General features: G+C 35.5%; 1 protein-coding gene across 1 annotated transcript; it reads right to left on the reverse strand.

Annotated features, from left to right (window-relative positions):
* Positions 1-1,269: 1,269 nt before the first annotated feature.
* On the reverse strand, positions 1,270-7,323 carry LOC117628196 (probable boron transporter 2). Its single transcript, XM_034360585.1, has 12 exons — positions 5,970-7,323; positions 5,736-5,818; positions 5,434-5,626; positions 5,201-5,339; positions 4,825-4,990; positions 4,455-4,621; positions 4,151-4,324; positions 3,957-4,052; positions 3,105-3,242; positions 2,700-3,019; positions 2,206-2,476; positions 1,270-1,736 (listed from the first exon to the last, which is right to left on the reverse strand). Exons 1-12 carry the CDS (start codon positions 6,071-6,073, stop codon positions 1,443-1,445), a joined length of 2,145 nt encoding a protein of 714 aa, XP_034216476.1. The 5' UTR covers positions 6,074-7,323; the 3' UTR covers positions 1,270-1,442.
* Between the last annotated feature and the right edge of the window lie 17,445 nt (positions 7,324-24,768).

The following is a 24,768-nucleotide window of genomic DNA, read 5'->3' on the forward strand; positions in this document are numbered from 1 at the left end:
CAACACACAGTTTCAGATATTATCGATATTATCGATAATATCGCGATATATTGCCCAAATAAAGCACGAACGAGTAGGAAATTATCGCCTCCGAAATTATCGCGATAATATCGACGAAAATATCGATATATTGACGATAATTAAGTGGATATGGGCTAAAATATCGCCCACTCAAAAAAACGTCGCCGATAATATCGGCATTTAAGACCTAAACTTGGTTTTCCGGATGTGTTTGTGTTGACTGTTTTAAGTTATGTGTGGCTTTGAGTGGAGGTATACTGTATGAGTTTGATGTTGCTGATAGATCCGCCTGTTTTGGTTGTGGCCCCTTTGTGGGTAGTAATTATAACTCCTTTTTGGATTGTTGTATTAGTCTTTATAACTATTGTATTTGTATTGCCTGGTGGTGTAAGTTATGAAGACAATCTATTCCTGTGGTTTGACTATATAAAAAACACACTTGGTTTTGTGATAAAAGATTATTAACATTCAGTTATGACATCAACATACACAATCAAGTCCTTCCACAAAGTTGCGAGCTTTAGCAGCTGAAAAGTGAGCCTCAACAAAAGCTTCATGGGAAATTTTAGTTTGGTAGAGTGCTTCTGGGTCCCTTAATAAGTGGGTTCACAATCTCTATCAGTATCCATAAAATTAAGTGGAAGGCAAAACAAAAAGACCAACTTGGGTCTAAAACACAGGCTGGCGCCAAAAGTAGATTATATCATGTAGTGGAGACTAAGCACGCATTAAATCCACCAGTTAACGCATCATTGGATTATTATGCAATCTGTTTCCTATCCATATCAATGAAGTCTTAAGAGTGGCAGACATGAGTTGCAAAATCATAGTGGCATGCATGATAAGCACAAAAGAGGATTCTAAGCATATTCAAAGTTCAAAGTACAAACTGATAAGCCAGCATTAAGAAGTATGGTCTTATAAAGACCAATCTGCTGATCATTGCAGGTGCAAGCATGACTATAATTTATTCTCGAAAAACAAAAGGATAACTTATTCCCATACCTTAAGCATCTCGTATATCATATCATAATCACATTCCAGAACATCAGAACACTACTTTCCAGATGTCCATGAGTATTCCTCATTCTCATTTTTGAAAATTTCGGTCAACTGAAATTCAGATAGTTGGAGAACACATGGTTGCTAAAAACTTAGGGAAACACTGAAGGAAGAAAAAGGCAGACGTATATTGATTGTTAAGGGCCTAGATTGGCTATGGGATTTTCTTAGGCTGCATAATCAACGTTTGGTTAAAATACGAAAAATCATACATATTTCCATTATCGTAATCACCTTCTCTGCCCACCATATGGTAGAAACAAAGTTTAGAAACAGACCTACAAAGATGACACTTAGTACATAACCTCTCGAGCACCATTGCCAATAATAATCTCACCAGAATCACACTTCTAGGAATTTTAGCTTGAAGAGCCAGGAGTGGTCTGTCCAAGGATAGATGACCCAGGGCTGGAAGTCTGTGTTCTTTCAAGTCCCTGTCGGGGGCTTCTTTCCCCTCTCAGTTCACTTAAATGGGGGCTGTATACTCTCTGTGACGTCCGCGGGCTATGAGCAGGTTTTATACCTTCTAGTGAAGTAGGGGTCAAACTTGATGCTTTTGGGCTATGGCGGATCTCACCACGGCTTCTTGTGATAATTTCATCAAGAATCTCCCCACCATCAATGTTTGTGATTCTTGACTGAAGATCCTGATCCTGTCATGCATAGAAAGCATCAGCATCAGCACAGAACTTATAAATGATGACCTAATAAAGGCTTTCAGTGAGCACTCTAATTTCTTAGAAAATGCAGCTTAGGATAGCATCTGAATACCATATGTTCTATTAATATCAAACCGAAATTGGATTTATACCCATCTGATCCAAACTTTGCACATATGCATGCATTGTTAGTGCACACATATCTGTAAATGCTTTTTTTGAATCAGCATACAGGTAGATCAATTAAAAGTTTGTAAACATTTTCTACATTCAAATTTTATCAAGGGTGCAAGTATGGCTCTGGTGGGCAGCAGGTCCAGCTCTGGCTTATTATCATGATAATGAATTCAGGATGTCATAATGTTATCAAATATGACCCCTGAACAACTCAATGGGAAAGAGAGAGAGACAGAGAGAGATTAACAAGTCTAACTGAACTGAAGAAAGGATCTAGGCAACTTACTTCAAAGGACATGTTGAAAGCAATGGTAGGGGCTTCCTCATACTCTGCAGCATCCAGGTCTTGAAGGTGAGCTCTTTTGAAAAACTTAGGGAGCAAATACTGCCGCACTGGGACCAGAAGCATGATCAACAATGGGAAAAGCACCCCAGCAATTGGGATCCATGTTAAGCCAAAACACATGAGCAAGTAAGCCGTCTGGAACAAGGTGAAGGTGGCAATTGTTTTGAAAGGCACAGTCTCAAGAAAGGTTCCATGATACTTCTCCAGCACCCTAGCAAGTTAGATGATGGTTACCATTTAACAGATTTTCAAAGATAATACTAGTCATGATCTAGATTAAGAAAATGGTAATGTGTATTACAACTCCATATTTGACACTTGAAAGTATAGGAAGTGGATCATGCGTGTCTAGGTATAACAGTTGATTTACAATATGAAGAAGAGTATTTGGTCATAGAATCATTTGCAAATTACAAGGGAAAGCATCAACTTACTTGTATCTTCGACTTGGAGCAGTGAAAAGAAACAATATCCTCTCCCAAAATTGATTTCCAGGCAAGCTTTCAATCGCCATGAAAGCAAAATATCCCCAAAGAACAGAGGTTGGGATTTTCTTCAAAACAGGCATAGCAGCTACACAACCACCGACCATCAATGCTTGAAGCAGATTGCTGAGGCGTTGCTCTTTCACTTCAATAGGCAAAAGATCATCAATATCCTTATCCACATCAAAAACAGTCTCATCAACGGGGGCATCAATGTAGCCAGCACTTGAGGCCAATTGGACTGTGGATTCTTTCAGCTCTTTTAGTCCCTGTTTGAAGCACAAATTTTAGCAAGAAAAGAGTAAAAGATGTAAACTTCTGTATTGTTCAGTAATAATGTCTAAATAGATTTACCAAAGCAGGTGGACGTTGGTAGACCAGTGGAGTCTGCATTTGATTGTATGCTTCTTGCATGCTCTGGTATAATTGACTCAAACTTGAATTTTTGCGTATACTATTTCGTGCTGTTAATGCAAGCTTATTCCGCAAAAGCTATTCCAAAGAAAAGAACAGATCCATTCTATTAATTTAGATATCAAAGTCATAATAAATTGAAATATTGACCATTGCAGAAACACACTTAAAGGAAACAGAAGAAATGACTGAGAGATGTCCTGTCAGCGAGAATAAACAATAGCAGGAACACAGTCCGGATGAATAATTAAACCACGTCAAAAAAAAGTACCAAGGTCATGATATCCTGATTGTTCTGTCTATAATTACACAGTGAAGTACAAAAACAAGGCCTTCAGATTGTTCAATGATTATATCACTTGAATTATAAGTTTCAATGGAATCAGCCTCTATTGGACTTAAGTTGGATGTGTATCCTCTAATGGTGTAGAGTTTAGGAACTTTTCCTTTCTGCTATTTTTCTCTAATTGGGCAGCACCTGTATTCTAGAGTGTATTCATGCTAGTTTCTTGATGTTCGTTGGTGAATGTAAATTATTCTTTGGTGTTGAGCAGCAGATTTTGTTTGTCAGTGGACACCTTGCCCTCTGTTATGCACTTTTATTTATTTAATGGAAGTGTGTTTATTAAATAAAATATGAAAAATATCCTGTCTGTGTGCCAGGGAACCAGAACAAGAGAGAAGCAAGTATTTAGAGTCATAATATCCATATTTTGACATCAAATGCACACCAAAGACAATTCATGCAAGCACATATACTTATCAGAATGTTTCACTACCAGAAAACTATACCTGATGTTTTAGAGTAGCTAAGCTTTTTGTATGCATTGGAGATTGTGGAATTACTCCATTGGAAGGGGGAATGCCAAGAAGCCCACATAATATGACCTGGAAGTGAATAAATTCAGAATTCAACTAAAAACTTTCACAATATATGGGTACATAAAATATCTACCTCAATTTGAGCTGGTCTGAAAGCAGCTTACCAGAAAACCCAGAAGGAGAAGGTCATAGTGATATGAAGCTGGTTTATTTAGATTAAATTCCTTCTGTTGGGCAAGTTGGGATGCAACACTATGATCAAAGTAGTAGAGCACAGCAATCATAGTTGCTGGTATAAATGCTCCAACTATATATAATGGAGGTACATTCATCATCTCCTGCACAACTTAAACAGCATGAGTTCCTAGAAGCGATTTAAAGGCAAGAAAGCACAAATTTGGCTCTTTAAGACCAATTTAGACTCTAACTGAAACAAAATATTAGGCAAACAATCACTACAATATCCACCTTGACAACTGTCCAATTTGAGTATGCACCAGGAGACCATGGGTTTGGACTGAAAAGTCGTCTTGGGATTCCTCTTGGAACATCATTAACTGGTATGTAAGATACAGCAGTCCAAACAACAACCATAAATGGGACTCCATAATCCGCAATAAATCCCCGTAGCCAACCTACAGATACGATTACATTTGACAGACAGAAAAGCTACTAAGATACATAGTTGACACGGTAGATGTGCAAAATTGATCTCTCTCATAACACCAATTCAATTTTTCAAGCTGAGGAACAGATTTGCATTCTAACCAATAACCTGCAATGAATATGCCTTGATATTTCAACTTTTTACTTGAGCTTGAAAGCAAATGCCACATACCTGCTCCATAACGCCAGGATCTAGCTTTACGGCTTCTCAATGCAGTTAAAAGAAGGCCAAATGACAGAACTAATGCAAACATTCCATTGCCGAACCGCCAAGCAGGTTGGAGTGCAATCTTATTAGGATTTTCTCTCTTAGGTACGCTAAATTCCTCCACAAGTCCCTGTCAAATGACATTCATAAGTTGAGTTCAGTATTAAAAGAATGGTTATAGAGCATAATGGTAGGTGTAGAGATCTTGGATATTTAGCTTATTTTTTGTTCCTGAATTCCCTTATGGAATTCATGTGTAATTAAATCTCAAAAGGTTTCGAATTCTTGTATCCAACATCAAATTGATAAATTAATAATGGAGGATTATAAGCAAACTCACCCTTATGGCCTGCTGCATAAAAAGCATTGCAATTAGCAGACCAAATAATTCACCAGCAATACGCGTAAACCTATTGATAATGGAGCATGCACCCAGAACGGCAAGCAAGAAGAGCAGAAGGGCTGTCCACACACATACCCTAAATGCCCATTATGCAGGAAAAACAATGTTCAGTTTCATCAAAAAATCAAATCCTTTGTGATATTAAGATGTGCAGAGTGTTCTAGAGATACCATCCAGTCCAGGCTAAAAAGAGTTCCTGCCCCAAATCCTTCCGGTCCTTAGCAAAGTTGAACATAAATGTATACATCAATACTGTTGGCTCAGCCACCCCTAGTATGAGCAAGGGCTGTCCTCCAAAAATCGAGTGGATAACACCACAAAGTGATGTTGATGCAAGAGTCTGTACTGCAGTCAAGGCTCCATCTGTAAATATAAATACATATAACACCTGTTAGTAAATTACTACCAAAATAGAAACTTTATGAGGACCCTGACAATAAAAAGAGAGAAAAATAAAAAGGAATTGTTCGACTTGTATTTCGTTCCAGCTGCTCTCCAAAAGAGATAACTGGAATTGCTGAAGCAAAGAATATGTATGTTGTTGGGGCCAAGATCCTGAACGAAAGAAGATGATGGTTATGATAACTTCAGTAAGGTAAAATAAATGCCAATATGAAATACTATATGCTTATCAGATCATTTTGATTGGGAAAATTTTAGTATCTTGTTTGTGATATAAAAAATGAGAAATAAGATATTCACAAACCTGATACCCGCTCTTAAGCCACCAGTCCAATCCTGTTTGTAGCACAGAAGTCTCCCTTTGAGGTCATTCTTTATCCCCCGAAAGGGAACAAATGTTTCTTCCATAATATGTCCAATACTCAGGAAACAAGAAGGAAATGAAAACCTTTCTAGTTGTTGTTTGAGATACAAGTAACCAGGCCAATAAGTGAGGTGGAAGTTCGGATCCAAATTGCGAGGTACTCGAGAGGCTGATATGGTTTCTAAATTTGCATTAGGACATATAAATATATATAGGGGCAGAGAAAGCAAGATCTCTTGATCATCATAGGATTTTGAAGGAGGAAAACAAGCGGGAAAGAAGAATGTTGATTCATTGAACTTTTGAAGTGTGACAGACCCTTAATGAGGTCCAAATACAGTAGATGAGCTTTACATATCAAAGGATCGATAAAGAATGTGGTATATATTTCTATGAAGAACAAAAGAATCAATTAGTAAAATCAACTACTTAGATTCCATATCTTAGAGGAGTCAAGGATCAACGAACGGAGTTCATAGTGAATTAAGAAGTTCAAATTTAACGAAATGAGCAGAGACTTTCCATATGATCAGATCACAATTAGCGGTAAACTTTGACAAAGCTTAGATCCATCACCTCTCCCTTCTCTTATCAAAAAGGCCTCCTATAGTGCCTAGAAGCATGAGAATGCTAAAACACCAGATACTTGGTATAAATTTCCGAGCTTTAACTGGAAAATATCAGAGTCAAGATAAAAATAAAAATTGAAGTTCTCAGAGCAAGAACAAGCAAATTAGCGAAAACCCATTATCAGAAACTGCACTTTTAATGGCTTAGAACAATTTGAAGCAAATTGGCATTCACAGACACAACTAAAGACTTCTTTTTGCTGATAGAACAAAAGAAAAGACTTGAAATTTAGCAAACTGGACAAAGGATTTCTATGCAGCAAGATTAGCGACACCCCATGATTGGAATTAACTTAGAAATGACTTATAACACTATTGAGCAAATGGGAATCAACCAAACAGAGAAGAGAACCAAGAAGAAGACTTGACTTGAAATCACATTATTCAAGAAAGACCCTTTGCAGCAGAAAAACACACAAAATTCAGAACTCACGGAGAATGTATAAGCTTGCTGCAGCACCTGAGAGCAGAGTTTTATATAGATAAATGACTCAAAACCTGAGAGACTGACACTCCAATGTACCCAGAACAACAGCTACTGACTTCTGAGGCAATATATGGCAAAATAGGGAGAATCAGAGAGATTTTAGGGAACAAACTCTGAAAAATAGGATTTTCGCGTGCGTGAGATAGTGTGTGGTGACTAGACTTATATAACTCTCCCATCCCAGCACTGGAATAAAAACATACTACTTGATAGAGAGAGGGAGAGGGAGAGGGAGAGGGACAGTGGGAAATATAATAATTAGATAAACAAACCGTCCATTTGGTTGGAATATATATATATTATTTAAGTTTCTACAAATAACCAATAATTATAAAATCCTCAACCCCTTTTTATACAGTTTCTGATTATGAAGTTGAAAACTTTGCCTGAAGAAAGACAACCCAAATTCCTTTACTGTTTAAAGTGTAACCGTATGTGTGAGTTTCCTCCTCTCTTTTTTTAATTTTGGTATAAAAAAAATATTAAGGATAATTTTTTAATTATAATCCATGTGGTCCTAAATAAATTGTAACAGTGAAATAAATATCAGAACTGGTGTTATTCAGTACTTATTTGTGAATTTGTCAATTATATGAGTTTTTTTTTGGTATTTTGTCAAGCTGCAAATAATGTGAGAATTAATTTGTATAAATATGTGGTTGTGAGGTGGAAGGGGAAGACAAAAACAGTCATGCAACTGAAAGCTTTTTCTGCTGTCACAAAAGAGGCCATTAAAAAGATGGAAATTCAGGAAGGAAGTTTTAGGAAATTAGTAATGTCCAAATCAGGCTTCTTACTTGAGAGAATGACAATATTCCCAAAGCCCGTATAGATGAAAAACGTGTCAATATGCAAAATTTGGCTCAGAAAACCAATATTTGTAATCCACTCAACAGCCTTGAATTTTCGTTTGACACCGCACTGATAATGATATAGACATTTGTTTTTCCCGACATGAAATTCCTTCTGTGTTTTTTTCTTTGGACCATTTGTAAATTCACAATTTGGCCTTTTCATTGTGAATTTTGTCCTCTTATAACAGTTCTATAAATAATCTTTGTGCTAAATATTTTATGACAATAATTAATTAATGCTGGGTTGTATGGAGGAGCTCATCATCTAGCAATTTGGTATGTAGAATATTTTGTTTTTGTTTTTGTTTTTGTTTTTTGAAGATCTTTAACTATAGTTATTAAGAGTATTTTTATCCACATTAGAGATCTCGAGTTTAAATTTTTTGTCTTTAATACTGCTTGCTTTCAAAAAACACTCAAAGGCCGTTTTCACGTTGAGGGGGAGGAAAACCATTGTTCTTCCTCCCCTCTCCCTTTCTTCCTTCCTCAATTCTCCTCTTTTCCCCAATCTTCATAGACAAAAGGTTTTCTCTATTTGTCTTCGTTTTGTAATGATTTTCCTCCACTCATCACAGGCGAATGTGTCTCGACGTCGGATCTCTACTTGCGTTTCGATGTCGGATGTCTACTACCATCCTTTTTTCAGTTTCTTCATGTTTGGAATAAGTAGCATAAACTTTTTAAGTTTTATGTGTAGTTTTCACCTCTCATTTTGTGAGAATTTTTCACCTCTCTTTTGTGAGAGTTTTATTTGTATTGTTATGACTTGGTTTGTTCAAGCTTTATCTTTCTTTTTTTTTGGTTCTAAGTTTGCACTCTTAATTGGGATGCCTATGCCATAGTTTCTTCGATCCTGTGTGATCATTAGTGGAGGAGCCTCAGATTATCTTAATTTTGATGTTAGATTGCTCCGTTATTGTAATGCGCCTTTATGGTTAGTTTGTTTTGGTAATTTATGGTTAGTGGTTTTTTTTGGCTGAATTATGAATGCAATCCTAAAATTTCTCAACCAAAAAAATAATAATTTAACGTTTGCTCTAGGATGAAAAGTTCTTTTTTAGTTTATTTAGGACCATTAAGTTTTTTAGTTTTATTTCGGACTATTATGACATGATTTACTAAAAAATTAATAGTGAGACCCAAATTCATGGATGACTAGCAGTTGTTGAAGGCAAAAGCAACAAGAGGAACAATCACCATCACAATCTCTCAAAATTTTTTTTAGAGAATATGCTTATATGTTATTGTTTTACATTTTAGAGGTCAATTTCGGAAAATACAGTGTTGGTGTTCTTTTTTTTCTTTGGGTACTTTCACCACCTCGTTCCGTACGTTCTAGAAATCTTGATTATATTTTAATCTTGATTTTTTCAGGCAGAAAATGTGAGATGCAATTTGAGCCATAACAATGATCAACATTTTAATCATCTTGATTAAGCTTTTAACAATTATATAAACAATTCATTTAAAATTCAATGAAGCCTTTTTAGGTGTGATATGTTGAAATCCTACATCCTTGCATAACTAATATTTGATGATGACATTGATCAAGGTTTCGACAAAGTCATATATATAAGCTTCCATTCAGGGACACTCTTATAGGGTCCACTCCGCATTGTATTCTACTAATCCAAATATCTATTTTTTAGATAATCATTCAAAGATCATCTCTACAAAAAATCACTTGAATCCGATATAATTTGACCACTCAATTGAGTTATTGAAATTTTAGTACTTTCTTGAAGTAATGTGTGCTAAAATATGAAAACTATGAGAGAATATTTGTTTGTGGAAATTTTCTGTGTATTTTTCTCCTTGTAGGAGGTCATATTTATAATACAACGAAACCTGAATGGGCAAGTAAATAATAAATTACTAAATCTATTTGCAGTAGGAAATCAGGAATTAAAGTAAATCAATTACAATTATAATAGGAATTCTTGGTGTGTAAGGAAAGCAAGTCAATATCCACAAGTCACGCCAACATTCCCCCTCACGTTGGTGCATAGATGTCGCCAATGCCCAACTGATCTAGTGAATTGTGGAATGCTTTACTGGAAATCGCCTTTGTCAAAATATCCGCCAATTGATCCTTGGATTTCACAAAAGGAAACTGAAACACTTTAGCCTCAAGCTTTTGTTTGATGAAGTGTCGATCCACCTCAACATGTTTAGTACGATCATGTTGAACCGGATTCTGTGCAATGGCTATAGCAGCCTTGTTGTCACAAAAGAGATTCATTGTGGATGTAGGTTTATACCCAAGTTCAGTAAGCAACTTTCTTAACCAAAGAAGTTCACAAATCCCTTTAGTCATGCCTCTGAACTCGGCTTCTGCACTTGGATAAAGCTACTACATTCTGTTTCTTGCTTCTCCATGTCACCAAATTACCTCCCACGAATGTGAAGTAACCCGATGTGGATTTTCTATCTGTTACATTACCTGCCCAATCTGCATCTGAATAACCATCAATATTTAGATGACCATGCTTTGAGAACATAAGTCCTTTTCCAGGTGCAGACTTCAAATATCTAAGTATCCGAAGAACTGCATTCATATGGTCTTCACTTGGAGAGTGCATAAATTGATTGACAACGCTCACCGCATAAGCAATGTCTGGTCGAGTATGTGACAAATAGATCAATCTTCCCACTAACCTTTGGTATCTTTCTTTGTTAGTTAGAACTTGATCCGGATATTCTCCAAGATGATGATTCTGAACAATAGGAGTGTCCGCAGGTTTACAATCTAGCATTCCTGTGTCTGTCAACAAGTCTAAGACATATTTCCTTTGAGAGAGAAATATGCCTTGCTGCGATCGAGCCACCTCAATTCCCAAGAAATACTTGAGTCCACCTAGATCCTTCATCTCAAACTCCGTAGCCAGATAGTCTTGTAGCTGTGATATTTCCTGTTTATCATTCCCAGTAATAATCATATCATCAACATAGATTATTAATGCTGTTACCTTCCCTTTTCGATGTTTCAAGAACAGAGTATGATCTGAGTTGCACTGTTTGAAACCATTGTTCTTCATTGCCATGGTGAACCGTCCAAACCATGCACGTGGTGATTGTTTCAATCCATACAATGCTTTTCGTAACCTGCAAACTGTTCCAGTCTGAGTAGTATTATATCCAGGAGGAATGTCCATGTACACCTCCTCCTTGAGTTCGCCATGTAGAAAAGCATTCTTTACATCAAACTGGTGTAGTGGCCAATCCAAATTAGCTGCAAGGGACAATAAGACTCTGACGGTGTTTAACTTTGCAACTGGAGCAAAGGTTTCTTCATAGTCTATACCATAGGTCTGTGTGTACCCTTTTGCCACAAGTCTTGCCTTGTATCGCTCGATAGATCCATCTGCATTGTGTTTTATAGTAAACACCCATCTACATCCGATAGTCTTTTTTCCTCGGGGTATAGTCTCCAATGTCCAAGTCTGATTTTTCTCAAGGGCTTTCATCTCCTCTTTTATAGCTTGGACCCACTTAGGATCTTTCAATGCTTCAGAGACCTTGGTTGGAATATGGATAGCAGACAACTGATGCACAAAAAGCCTTGAGTGGTTCAGACAGCTTCTCAGTGGATACATGATTTGCAATTGGATACTTGGATGTCTTGCCAATATCAGGTGAATAACGGTTTGGTGGCTTCCCACGATTTTGCCTGAAAGGTAATTGATATCCAATAGTTTTATCATCTAAATGCACAAGTCTAGTAGGAGTAGTTACCTCAAGGATATTCTCAGGAGATTGGTCTGTTGGTACTGTTGAGTTAGAGGGGGGCTTCATCTTGTTGTTCTGTATTGTCTGTAGGTGTGAGACTCGGATCAGAAATATCTTCGCATGGATCAGGTGGGTCAGGCAATTGATCGCTATGAATGGGCGATTGGTCGCTTTTCGACAGAGAGTAATCTCGTGCTCCAGACTCGGAATGATCAATCATTTCTGTACAAAGGAGAATTTCTTTATTTTCCAAGTTGCTCCAATTCTGCTCTTCACTTCGTATCTCCCCATGAAGTGTAGAATTGGATGATGGGTCATGGAAGAACAGCTCAGATTCCAGAAAGGTCACATCCAAAGTGACATAGGTTCGTTGGGTAGGAGGGTGATAACAGCGGTAGCCTTTCTGATGAGTGGCATAACCCACAAAAACACAACGAAGCGCACATGGATCAAGTTTGCTACGTTGATTTTTGTGGAGATGAACGAAAGCCACACATCCAAAGATTCGGGGTGTGAGTACCAAAACAGAAGGCAGATGTCTGTGTTGTGCAAGCACCTGTAAGGGAGTTTTAAAGGTCAGTACACCAGAAGGCATGCGGTTGATCAGATGAACTGCGGTGACAATAGCATCATCCCAGTGATGGCGAGGAACATGAGCGCCAATCAGAAGTGCTCGGGCGGTTTCAAGAAGATGTCGATTCTTTCGTTCAGCAACACCATTTTGTTGTGGTGTCTGAGGACAAGTCGTCTCATGGATAATTCCATGTTGTTGGAAGTAAGTCTGAAAGTCATGATTGACAAATTCTCCACCATTGTCTGAGCGAAGAATCTGGATTTGAGCATTAAACTGAGTTTTCATCTGTTTGTGGAAGGACTGAAAACAGGAAAACACTTCGTTTTTATTCTTCAGCAAATAAAGCCATGTCATCCGTGTACAATCATCGATGAATGTGACAAACCATCGAACACCAGAAGGAGCATGATAGGAGAAGGTCCCCAGACATCAGAGTGAATTAACGTAAATGGAGTAGTACACTTGTTCGTACTCAACGGGTAGGGCACACGGTGACTCTTGGCCAAAATACAAGTATCACATGTGAAGTCGGAGTCCTTGAAACCTGAGAATAAATCTGGTATAAGATGCTTCATATAACTAAAAGACGGATGTCCCAATCGACGGTGCCACAACCAGATTTGCTTTTGTTTGCTATCAAAGGGATGTGTCACGCTGTTAGCCATGCCGGGACTGAAGTCATCGACATAATATAGCCCCCCTCTCTTAGTACCACGACCAAGAATCTCCTTAGTGTGAATATCCTGAAGCAAACAAAAACTCGGGTAAATGAGTACACAACAATTCAATTGTTCAGTAAGCTGACTAACTGACAACAATTTAGTGGATAAAGATGGAACAAGTAAAGTATTAGACAGTGTGAGAGAGGATGAGAGTGCAACAGTGCCAGCCCCTGTCACAGGATAAGTAACACCATTGGCATTTGCAATACAAGTTCGTCGAGGTTGTGTAGTATTCAGAAAATCATCAGGATCAAACGTCATATGATCAGTTGCACCGGAATCAATTATCCAGCTCCTGGAATCAATCTTATCGGAAGTATGGAATCCATAACTAGTACCATTACTGGTCATATTGCATTGTCCTCGATCTGTAAGAGTAGCCCACCAATTGGGGTAGCCATGCGATTTAAAACAAGTCTCACAAGTGTGTCTTGGATCACCACAATATGCGCAATCTGGTCCATGTGTCGGGGTCATTAGTCTAGAAGTCATAATCTGTGCAGCGGAAGATGCATATGATACAGGTTGAGTAGGAATTGGGATCGGAATCTGAGCCTGAGTCGGAGTCAAAATCAGGATCAGGGTCTAAATCAGAGACAAATTCGGGGTTGGGGTCATCATCGGAGTGGGGGTCGGGGTCGTCTTCGGAGTCGGGGTCGGGGTCGTCAAAAGAGGATCCTGATTCTGGATCGGGTTCAGGGTCAAAGTCTGCATCTATAGGAGCGGAGTCATCTGGGCACTCAACTCAACGATGATTGGTGGAGAATGAGAGAAGGAGTCGGTGGTGCTACCTCCATGAGGGTTGAAAAAATCATCAACCCCCATAGCAGCGGCGGGAGTTTGAAACTAGAGTCAGCAATTCCAAGATCGCCGCTTTGATACATGCTAAAATATGAAAACTATGAGAGAATATTTGTTTGTGGGAATTTTCTGTGTATTCTTCTCCTTGTAGAATGTCATATTTATAATACAACGAAACCTGAATGGGCAAGTAAATAATAAATTCCTAAATCTATTTGCAGTAGGAAATCAGGAATTAAAGTAAATCAATTACAATTATAATAGGAATTCTTGATGTGTAAGGAAAGTAAGTCAATATTCACAAGTCACGCCAACAATGTGTTCATTGAATTTGTAGGACACAATTGGATGTCGAAATAGTTTCCGATTTGTCTAATTTTTTGCAAGGATGATCTATGAATATAGACTTAAAAAATAGATAATTTAGATCGTTGAAAAAAAATTCATAAGAAACCCTAAAAAATGTCCCTCAAATAATTAAGAAATTCCTCAATAAAAAGGTGTCCCTCATTAATTCTAGGTTGAATTGATACGTGGAAAAAGTAGCCTCAAACTTCATTATGAAAAGTTGCACTTATTCTCGGTGGCCTGGCCAATCCTATATACCTTTTTAAGAGATGGTTGGATATATACTCCCACTATTTGATTAATTTTAGTTTTTTTAAAATAAATAATTTAAACCTAATCGAAGATGTGAATTATGACAAAAGTATGAAAACAAAGAACTTAATAACACATAAATATCCATGCATGAAGCACCATATAATATAAACAGTAAGAATATTTGAGTACAGATATGATAAGTATCTCGATCGATTCTGATGCCAATAGATTTGGAATATATGTTGTTGAAAATGCTTTGCTCAATGGATTTGGAATTGCATCTGAACTTATATACATAATTATTCCGGGATATGATACCTTATGTCTACCAAAACATGAGGCAAAGATGTTGCACTTCAAATGCACCAAAATTTGATAAAATTGGACAACTCGAGCCAAGATATTTTTAAGTCTCCATCCCACTTACTTTATCATATTATGCAGTTTTATGAATTATTTTGTGGGACGTGGTGTATCAATCATGGGACAAGTGAATTTGCTCGAGTTGATGTGAAGTCGATTATATTATTTACAATTAACAACATAAAAATCTAAGATTATGCAATAAGAAATTTTTGATAAAGATGTATAATATTCACATCGTATACCTCGTCGATATTATAATATAATAAATATTTATTGATATTATGTCTTAAAAATGGAAAATATCAACCAAATTTTATCACGTAATCATCCAATAATTTCTCCTTGTGAAAGCTTTTTTTTTTTCTTTCTTTCCTTACAACATTAGAGGATAATATCCCCCCACCCCCCCAAAAAACCTTTACAGCCATAAAGAGATCAACTTCTTCTAAATCTATAGGGAATTGGATTCAAGCCCCATACTAACTAATTAAGACAAAGAAGGATATGTATGTCACCTGCAGAAACTAAAACAAAAATCTATACCTTGAATTTTAAACGCAGCAACTTGATGACCACCCCATCCCACCAACATAAAATAAATATTCTATAAAACTAAGAATATGTTTGAGTTGGAGGGTTTTCTGTCCGACTGACCCTTTCATGGTTGTCCTATACGGAAATCAACTCAACTCATTTCCGATGTGGGATTTGGGAGGCAAAGCACAAATCGGACACAGAAGCTCCAATTAATACTAATTGTGGATTAACTATTTAATAAAACAAAGAGAAAGATATATTCATTTTCTTAGAGATGTAATCTCATTTTGGGTGAACGATCTGCTGTTTTTAGTTTTTTTTTTTCCTTTTCCGTAAATTAGATTATTTTATGGGTTAATTAAAATGTTCAGGCTGCATATATTGACTTTATGTTCTTATCCTCCTTGAGTTGTTATCTTGCCACCCAAAAGAGAGACGTGAGGAAAGGCAGTGCTACTTTACCCAGTCCTTTACTTAAAAAATCTATATTATCTATATGTGTGTGTGAATATATGAGCATATTTTATTGTGTTAATTTGTTAAAATATCTTTTTTTTATATCCCAAAGGAGTATTAACACATATATATATATATAAAACAAAAGGCAGAGAATGATGAAACATTCAAAATACAAAAAAATGTCATTGGTTAATTCAAACATTAAGAATTGAAATTATTAATTAAATGAGGATAATATGGTAAATTCACATTTTTTCTCATATTAAAAAAATTAGAATTAAAAACAAAATCAAATAATAGGTCATACTTTTATGAAACATAACTACTCATATTATATTTTCTTAATTCTAAAAATAAAATAATAAAAAAATCACGCAGGTGTCAAGGGGCTAGTATAAAATTAACCATATTCGAAGCACTTTATTCTTGCAAATGCTCTATATATATAACCCTACGTTTCCAAAGTATAAAATAGGGATGGGATATAGCAAAAAATAAACAACAAAAATGAAAAATAGGGCTATCAGAGACATAATGTCCCACCAATTGTTGTTATATTTATCGCATCGCATGTACCTCCTTTTCTTTTTTCTTAATTTACAACTTTTTTTTCTTTTTGGTAAAGAATTCATTTTTCCAAATATTTTTTTTTCCTAGTGCACTTAAACCTTCATAAACCATGAGCGAACTAAGAATTTTCACACGAGTGTGCTAATTTTTTTTCCCACTCTATTATGTTTGGGTAGTTGATTGCCGTTTTCTTGTGAGTTGCTCGGATGAAATGAGTCCAAATTCCTAAAAATTAGTACCAAGTTTTCAGTTTTCCAAAAATTTACAGTGGAATGGAGCCTAACCTTGGCTAAGGGTGGTTCGTGTACATACACACAATATAACTCTGAATCAAAGCACAAAATCAGAATCAAACATATACTACATGAGACCTCAATAATGCATTGATTAAATCAATTACCAAATCCTGCAAAGACAGACATTTAATTTCCTTTTTCATGTTTTCGCTGATCGAAGTTATATAGCATGAGTCAAGAGTCGTAACAATTCTAGCATTATCCATACACATTTCGTATATGATAATATATTTATATATCCTCTCATGCATGCGCATGCATGTCCGAATAATTTAATAATTTAATTTTTATGATTCTTGAATGAATATCACGAGATGATGCATGCAAATACCTACTATGCTACAATACATCATATAAGGTCCAATTGGTTGCGTTTGTTTTTCTAATATAAGAAATTTTGCGTCAAAAGTATGGTGGAGGCCAAAAGCCTATGTATCTCCCTATACAGCTAGGTTTTAAAATGAAAAAGTTCGACCAATATACAAAGAAAAAGCTAGGTCTTTCAAATAATTGTTACATCCATCATTCATGATTTCCAAACCTTTCTCCTAAACTGCCATGACTATCTTATAGCCTTTAGCAGCGACAAGATAGCCTTTGCTTCGAAAGATAAAGATTGCCTGCAAGTGTGTTCCCTGCTTGCCAATAATGTGTTTTTATGCGTCTTTGTCAGCTTATATATGTGTTTTTATGTGATGAAATATATTCATCTGAAACACTTTCATCACTTTGTGTGATTAAAAAAACTCGTATGTTGTGTATTTGACTGATGCCACCTTTGTGTGAAGTAGCTAGAAATCCAGGAAAAACCCTTGTATGGGTCAATGTCGAATATTGTCATTTGTATTATCTCGACTCATCATCTAGTGCACTGTCTTCAATATTATAAGGTAAATTTACATAGATGGGATGGGACTCATATAAGCGAATCTCATCTTTGTTGTGGTACGTGTTAAATTTAGAGAGACGGGTCAGTGATTCACTATTAACAACACTGATATTGTCCCAAACTTAACCACCTACAAAGCTCAGTAGATGTGAAGTTTTATCATAAAAGGTCCCGGTATTATTAGTAGTAGAACCATTCATTATATTTTGTATTTTATTTAGTCAAATTTCTGATATGGGACTTAATATTCTTTAACAGTGCGTACATTAGAATATCAGAAAACATAATACAAATAACTTTATTCTCTAAGATAACTGGCTTGACAAGGATTTCAAAAAGGTTCAACAACTACTTGAGGGAGATTAATCTTGTTACTTGGAAGTCGAATCTATCAAATTTATAGTAGCTAGCCAGCAGATTCAATTCGTTTGGCTCTTGATTATTTTAGTGCTCATCATCTGATTTGATGCATTTTTTTAGTGGGCAAAAGTGAAAGCAACATTTTCTTGGAGAAAACATTTTCCAGGGTGTACCTCTGCAATTAGGAGCTTGATTGTTTATGCTTAAGTGAGATAATTGGAAGCTCCACCAAAGTTATAAAAAGTAACAAATTGTTGTAAAAAAAAAAAAGGACATCGAAGCTTCATTCTCGATATATTAGGTCATGTCCATGAGTGATTCCAAAAGTATGACATAAGGCCCGAGTGATAGCTATAGCTACATGGAAAAAGAACAATATGGCTTGTTTTTTTTTTTTTTTTTCACCTCAAGATCGATCTTCAGGTGAAACGATAATTTAAAGTATAACTTGAGATTAATCTTCTTTCTTTTGGATAAATTTTACTTGCGTTGTCTGCTTGACTTGAAACCAGATGGAGACGATAACGTGTCGAGTTGGGAACAAAGTCTTCAATATAAAACCAGACGTATCCACTCCAAAGCTTTTGCTGGATTGGATCATAACGAGGACATTGCTTTTCCTAAATTAATTATTGATATGAATGTAAGAATGACAGTAGTGCGCAATGACAAGAGTAATTAACTCTCTTAATTAGACTTAACAGCGACTTAATTTGTTAACAACAGCATCATGGCATAAGAAACCAGCAAATGATTCGATGACACGTGACGCTTAAATTGTATGTATAAAGAGAATAATTATATACTCTACCAAATTGGGGATTGTTCTTCTTTGAATATATGAATGTGTTTGGTGGTATCTTTGGTTAAGGTTTTTGTAGTCACTTGGTGGAATAGAGGTCCCCTTCAATAATATTAGAATCCAGTACAATGAACAACACCAGCAGGATTAGGTCAATGGTTAGGTTCTCAAGCTCTGCGTGTGGAACCCATCTGGCTAGCTAGCTTAGCTAGCCACATCCTTGTCACGCATAAATTATATAATATACACATCAAATAAAGTGCTTATAAAAAAATTTATTTGATCATCAAATATTAAAGATGAAGAAAAAGGTTTCGAAGATGAAGAAGGTTAAAGATGTTGTTTCATGCAGGTATATGTACCACTCAGGCTTTCCATTTTGGGTCTCACGGTAGTTCAAATTGATGATATATTCTATATTATATTTTGCTAATTACGTGAGTAATCATAAGTCGTTGATTTGGTAAATTTTATATTAATATTGTAAAATTCGATTAGTAGACATTGAAATTCGCTTCTACATCGAATAGTATTGTTTGGTTACATAATTTTGTGGCTATTTGATTTTAAGAGAGTCTAAGTTGTAGCTTTTTTTTTTGGGATCAAAAGTCTAAGTTGTAGTTGGAGGAGAACAGAGAGAATGGCCGGTGAAAGAAATGAAAGGATTTGACGGTGTTGTGTACGTAGCACGTTGTATAGGGCTTGGGGAAGTGGGTAGCATATATTGTCATGAACCACCATTGAAGTGAAAGACCAGATCCCTTCAGAGAAGATGATGAGCCTCCATAATATAATTATGCCACAAGGAGAGAATAGCAACACACCCACCACCCACCGATCGTCCTTAATACAGAAAATTTAAAATTATTTGTGCCAAATTGAATGTTCATATATATATATATATATATATATATGAATTATGAGCAATAATGTAGCGAGTGCATAAGAATTGTGTGCAAATAAGCAACAGTTCCAATTGGCCTTTTTTATTTATATTAAAATTTCAAGAATTATTTGTTATATTATATTTTACTAGTCTCTTTGCGCCTGCGAGAAGTTTTTTTTTAAAAAAAAAATTTTAATTTATTTTATAATTAAAAAAGATAATAGGTAGTTGTGTTTCATAAAAATAGAATTCATTATCTGATTTTAAATATTTTTTTTAATATTAAAAAGTTTGAATTTACCATATTATCCTCATTTAATTAATAATTTCAATTCTTAATGTTTGCATTAACTAAGGCATTTTCTAGTATTTTGAATGTTTTACCATTCTCTGCCTGTTACTTTATATATATATAATTGACCAAACTACCATTTTCTGCCCTTTTATTATTAATTTGTAATTCTTTAGAACTTTGGTTTATCAATGGTATTTTTTAAGTTTTTAGATGTTTGATTCTCTGTCTTTTGCTTTATATATATATAAATGACGAGATGATGCATGCAAATACCTAATATGCTATGTACAATACATCATATAACGTCCAATTGGTTGCGGTTGCTTTCTAAAATAAGAAAACTTGCGTCAAAAGTATGGTGGAGGCCAAAATAAGAAAAGCTATACGTTTAGCTGAAAAAGTTAGCTCAATGAATAAAGAAAACTGAGTTCAAATACTTGTTGCATCTATCATTCATGGATTCCAAGTTTTTAAAACCCTTCTCCTAAATTCCATGACCATCTATAGCTTTCAGAAGCGACGATAAGATATATATTATATATATATATAGCTTTTGCTTGTAAAGATAAGATTGTGTGTGTTTCCCTGCTTGGCAATGCGTTTTTATGCGTGTTTTTTGTCAGCTTAATTATATGTGCCATTAGTAAAGGATTACTGGCTCTCAGATTTAATGGCGCAGTACGTACTATATTATACTACGTAAAGATCAAACTTCTATGTTGTGCATTTGATTAATTTCACCATTGTGTGAAGTAGCTAGAAGTCGGGGACAAACCCTTGTATCAATGGGCCTTGAGGGGAGATTCTAAATAATAGTTTTGAAGAACTATACAAACTTGTTACTTGGAAGTCGAGTCTATCACATTTGTAGTAGCTAGCTAGAAGCTTAAATTCGTCTGCCTCTAGATTCTTTCAGTGGTCATTTGATTTGATGCAATTTTTTAGTGGGCAAAAGAAATTGTCTCTCACTATGAAAGCAACATTTTCTTGGACAAACACTTTTCGGGGTGTAGCGCCAGTTAGGAGCTTGATTGTTTATGCGTAAGCAAAAATAATTGGAAGCTCCACCAAAGTTTAAAAAAGTAATAAATTGTTGTTAAAAAAGGGACATCGAAGCTTCATTTTCAATATATTAGGTATTTTTTATGCAGCGTGATAGTACAGTAGCAATAAAACAATTAATCTAATAGAATTAAAAGTTTGGAATTCATCATATACGAGAAAACTTCAAATTTATTGAATTCAAAATGATAACATAATGCCTTAATTACGGGCTAAAGTTGATTTAAAGACTCCTAGAAATCCTAGGAAATCCAAAGGAAGTAGAAAGGAAAATTAACAAAAGTTTTCCAAAAACTAGTAAAACATTAAACACAGTTTTGGGCTTCTAAACGATCTCAAATGTCCAAAAAAGTTCATACGTCATGGAAAAACGATGAGTTTAACTTGTGACGTCGTTCTTTTCTAAATGACGGGTTATGGGCCCAAATCTGAACTCAAGACCCAAACTAGCAGCTTTCCGGTTTTGCCTTTTCACGCGCAACTCTTCAACTCCTCTTCTATAGCCTCAATCATCTATTGTACATCATATTTGGTTATAAGGTTTTTGGAGTCACTTGGTGGAATGGAGGTCCCCTTCTATAATATTTGAAACCAGTACAATAAAACCAACAGAGTTTCCTATAGATACTAGCTCAATGGTTAGGTTCTTAAGGTCTGTGGAACCCATCTAGCCAGCTAGCCACATCCTTGTCATACATAAATGATATAATACACACATCAAATAAAGTTCTTATAGAAAGAAAAAAAAAAATTGATCATCAAATATTAAATATGAAGAGAAAGGGTTCGAAGATGATTAAGGTTGAAGATGATTAAGGTTGAAGATAAAATTGTCTTTTCTAAATGACGGGTTATGGGCCCAAATCTGAACTCAAGACCCAAACTAGCAGCTTTCCGGTTTTGCCTTTTCACGCGCAACTCTTCAACTCCTCTTCTATAGCCTCAATCATCTATTGTACATCATATTTGGTTATAAGGTTTTTGGAGTCACTTGGTGGAATGGAGGTCCCCTTCTATAATATTTGAAACCAGTACAATAAAACCAACAGAGTTTCCTATAGATACTAGCTCAATGGTTAGGTTCTTAAGGTCTGTGGAACCCATCTAGCCAGCTAGCCACATCCTTGTCATACATAAATGATATAATACACACATCAAATAAAGTTCTTATAGAAAGAAAAAAAAAAATTGATCATCAAATATTAAATATGAAGAGAAAGGGTTCGAAGATGATTAAGGTTGAAGATAAAATTGTTTGGTGAGAATTTTCCATCGGGCTGAGAGATTAGGTATGACTAAAATACAAAATTACTTGCAAAAAATACGACTATTCACCATATTCTAAGGTCTTGACCATCTAGCCACATATATGTGCAAATTAATTAGTTTTCTTGAGGTTTCTGAAGTTTTTGTCCCGAATGTCTCGTTTATGATCATTACGTAGGTCAAAAAAGACAACAATAATGCAGGTACTGTCATGCAGATATGACAACGTCATTTTCCATTTTTGGTCTCATGATAGTTCATATATTCTACACTATAATAGACATCGAAATTCGCTTATACAACGGATAGCATTATCATATACCGTGTCAGTATATATTTTTGTTTGGTTACATGTTTGTGGCTATTTGATTTTAAGAGAGTCAAAGTTGCAGCTGGAGGAAGAATATCCAAGTTGTCGAGAAGACAATTTGAGAGTCCAAACAAAATGTAAAGTAAAAGGCCAAGCAATGAAGACAGAGAAGACGACCGGTGAAAGACATGAAAGGATTTGATGGTGTTGTGTACGTGCTACACCGTCGTATAGCGCTTGGGGCAGTAGGTAGCATATATTGTCATGAACCACCATTGAAGTGAAAGACCAGAAGACCTTCGAAGATGATGAGTCTCCATAATATTATTATGCGACAAGGAGAGAATACAGAAAATCTAAAATTATTTGTGCCAAAGTAGTTCATGTATGAATTATGAGCAATAAATAAAACGCCCCATGTGAACATTCTAAGAATATTGTAAGTTTTGGATGAATAAACATAGCAATCATGTAGACCCTGTGCATATGAATTGTGTGCAAATAAGCAACAATTTTGTGACTTTTGACATAATGTTCATTTGGAAAACAAGAAGAAGAAAGAATCTATCATATCTCACTCCAACCTTTTGGTTTTCTTACTTACACATTATATTTCAGGGTGGATCATTTGTTTTTTAAGATATTGGGGGAAACTATAAATTTCTTTAGATGCTGTATCAAAACCTATATATATAAACATTACTATGTTAGTAAATCAAGATTCGATTACTCAACTTTTTCTTTATTATCAAAAGCAAAGATAACTTCTACTACTAGGATTTGAAAGGAATAAAGGATGACTTAGTTCTTAACTCTAGAAAAATCACCAAATGTTGAGTGCTTTTCTCCATTACTCACGTCGTACATGACAACTCATGCTGATGTTCATTATCTAACCCATCTTGAGAGCCGTAATCATAAAATCATTATCAAGAATTTGACCTCTGCTTGAGGCACAGAAGAAACCGCTCAATTGAATCACCTCCTTTCTGAGTAGTTTGCAATTCGGTATTCAAATGATTAGAAGGATTCATCCAAGCTTCACAAACAGTTTTGTTACCTATCACATATTTGATATAGCTTCATCAGAAAGTCTAGCAAATTACAACCTAAAATACGTACGTGTTTTATTCGGCAAAATTTTGGCAAATTACGACCTAAATGTTTGGCCATTATATAATGTTTTAATATAAACTATTTACATTTTTTAATGTATATTATTTTTAGTATTCAATAATATGTGAGAATTATGTGTATAATACGTGAATTTTGTGTGTCTTATTGAAATTTTTGTAAAAAATACGTACATACCCGTATAATACGAATATTGTACGTTTGTTTTTTTTTAAAACGTGAACTTTACCGAGTCTTTAACACATGTGCAGAATACATATGTATTATTAAAAAAATATGTATGTATGTGTATAATACATTATTAAATGTGAAAGTGCTAAATTCTTTATATGGGTAATAACTTTGGAAAAGTAAAAAACCAAAAATTGGACAATAGAGACTCAGGTAATTGTCTAATAGTAATGAATAATACTCCAAACTATTCTTATCGATAAACGAAAATTGGGGAAAAAATTAAAAAGAAAAAAAGGATACCACTCAAGAGTATAGCCGCTCGGCTATACTATTTATTTAAAAAAAAATTAAAACAAAAAACCTGTTATAAAATAACCTGAGATATGTGCGGATATTGAGCTGTACGTAAAATAGATAAGACACAGCTTTTAACGAGGTTCGGCTATGCCTACGTCCTCGGAGAGCAGCAGCGGTAAACTTTCACTATAAAAATCTGTGGCTACAACTTTAGTGTTTACAACATATGTGGCTCACTGAATTTTCTCTCTAGGGAAATTTCTCTCTGCTTTCTCTTCTCTCTTTTCTTTCTTTTTCTTCTTCTCTCTGGTAATGAATAGTTAGTGGGCTCCACATAAAGACTTTTATAACACTCCCCCTTGGAGACCACATGTCCCTAGATTGGTTGCCTCATTAAAACCTTGCTTGAAAAAAACCCAGTGGGAAAATCTATGCGAAGGAAAAAGAGTACAACGTGCATATGTCCTATGTTAGAGGACTCTTGAATGCTCCCCTTGATTTTGCATGCTCCAACTTGATTGCTTGCAGAGTTGTCGTAATCCGATGCCATGCACTAACCTTTGGAAAGTATATTTCGGCAATGATTTAGTGAAGAGATCTGCCAGGTTATCACTTGAGCGGATTTGTCCGACTTTGA

Source organism: Prunus dulcis, chromosome 5 (genome assembly GCF_902201215.1).
Source record: "Prunus dulcis chromosome 5, ALMONDv2, whole genome shotgun sequence".
Taxonomy (NCBI): Eukaryota; Viridiplantae; Streptophyta; class Magnoliopsida; order Rosales; family Rosaceae; genus Prunus; species Prunus dulcis.

Excerpts from the sequence above, each read along its gene's own strand:
- LOC117628196 (XM_034360585.1), bottom strand. The coding sequence starts at position 6,073 with ATGGAAGAAACATTTGTTCCCTTTCGGGGGATAAAGAATGACCTCAAA. Across the intron at positions 5,819-5,969 it reads GGCTTAAGAGCGGGTATCAG|GATCTTGGCCCCAACAACAT; the intron begins GTTTGTGAATAT and ends TCTTTCGTTCAG. Across the intron at positions 3,020-3,104 it reads ACCAACGTCCACCTGCTTTG|GGACTAAAAGAGCTGAAAGA; the intron begins GTAAATCTATTT and ends TGCTTCAAACAG.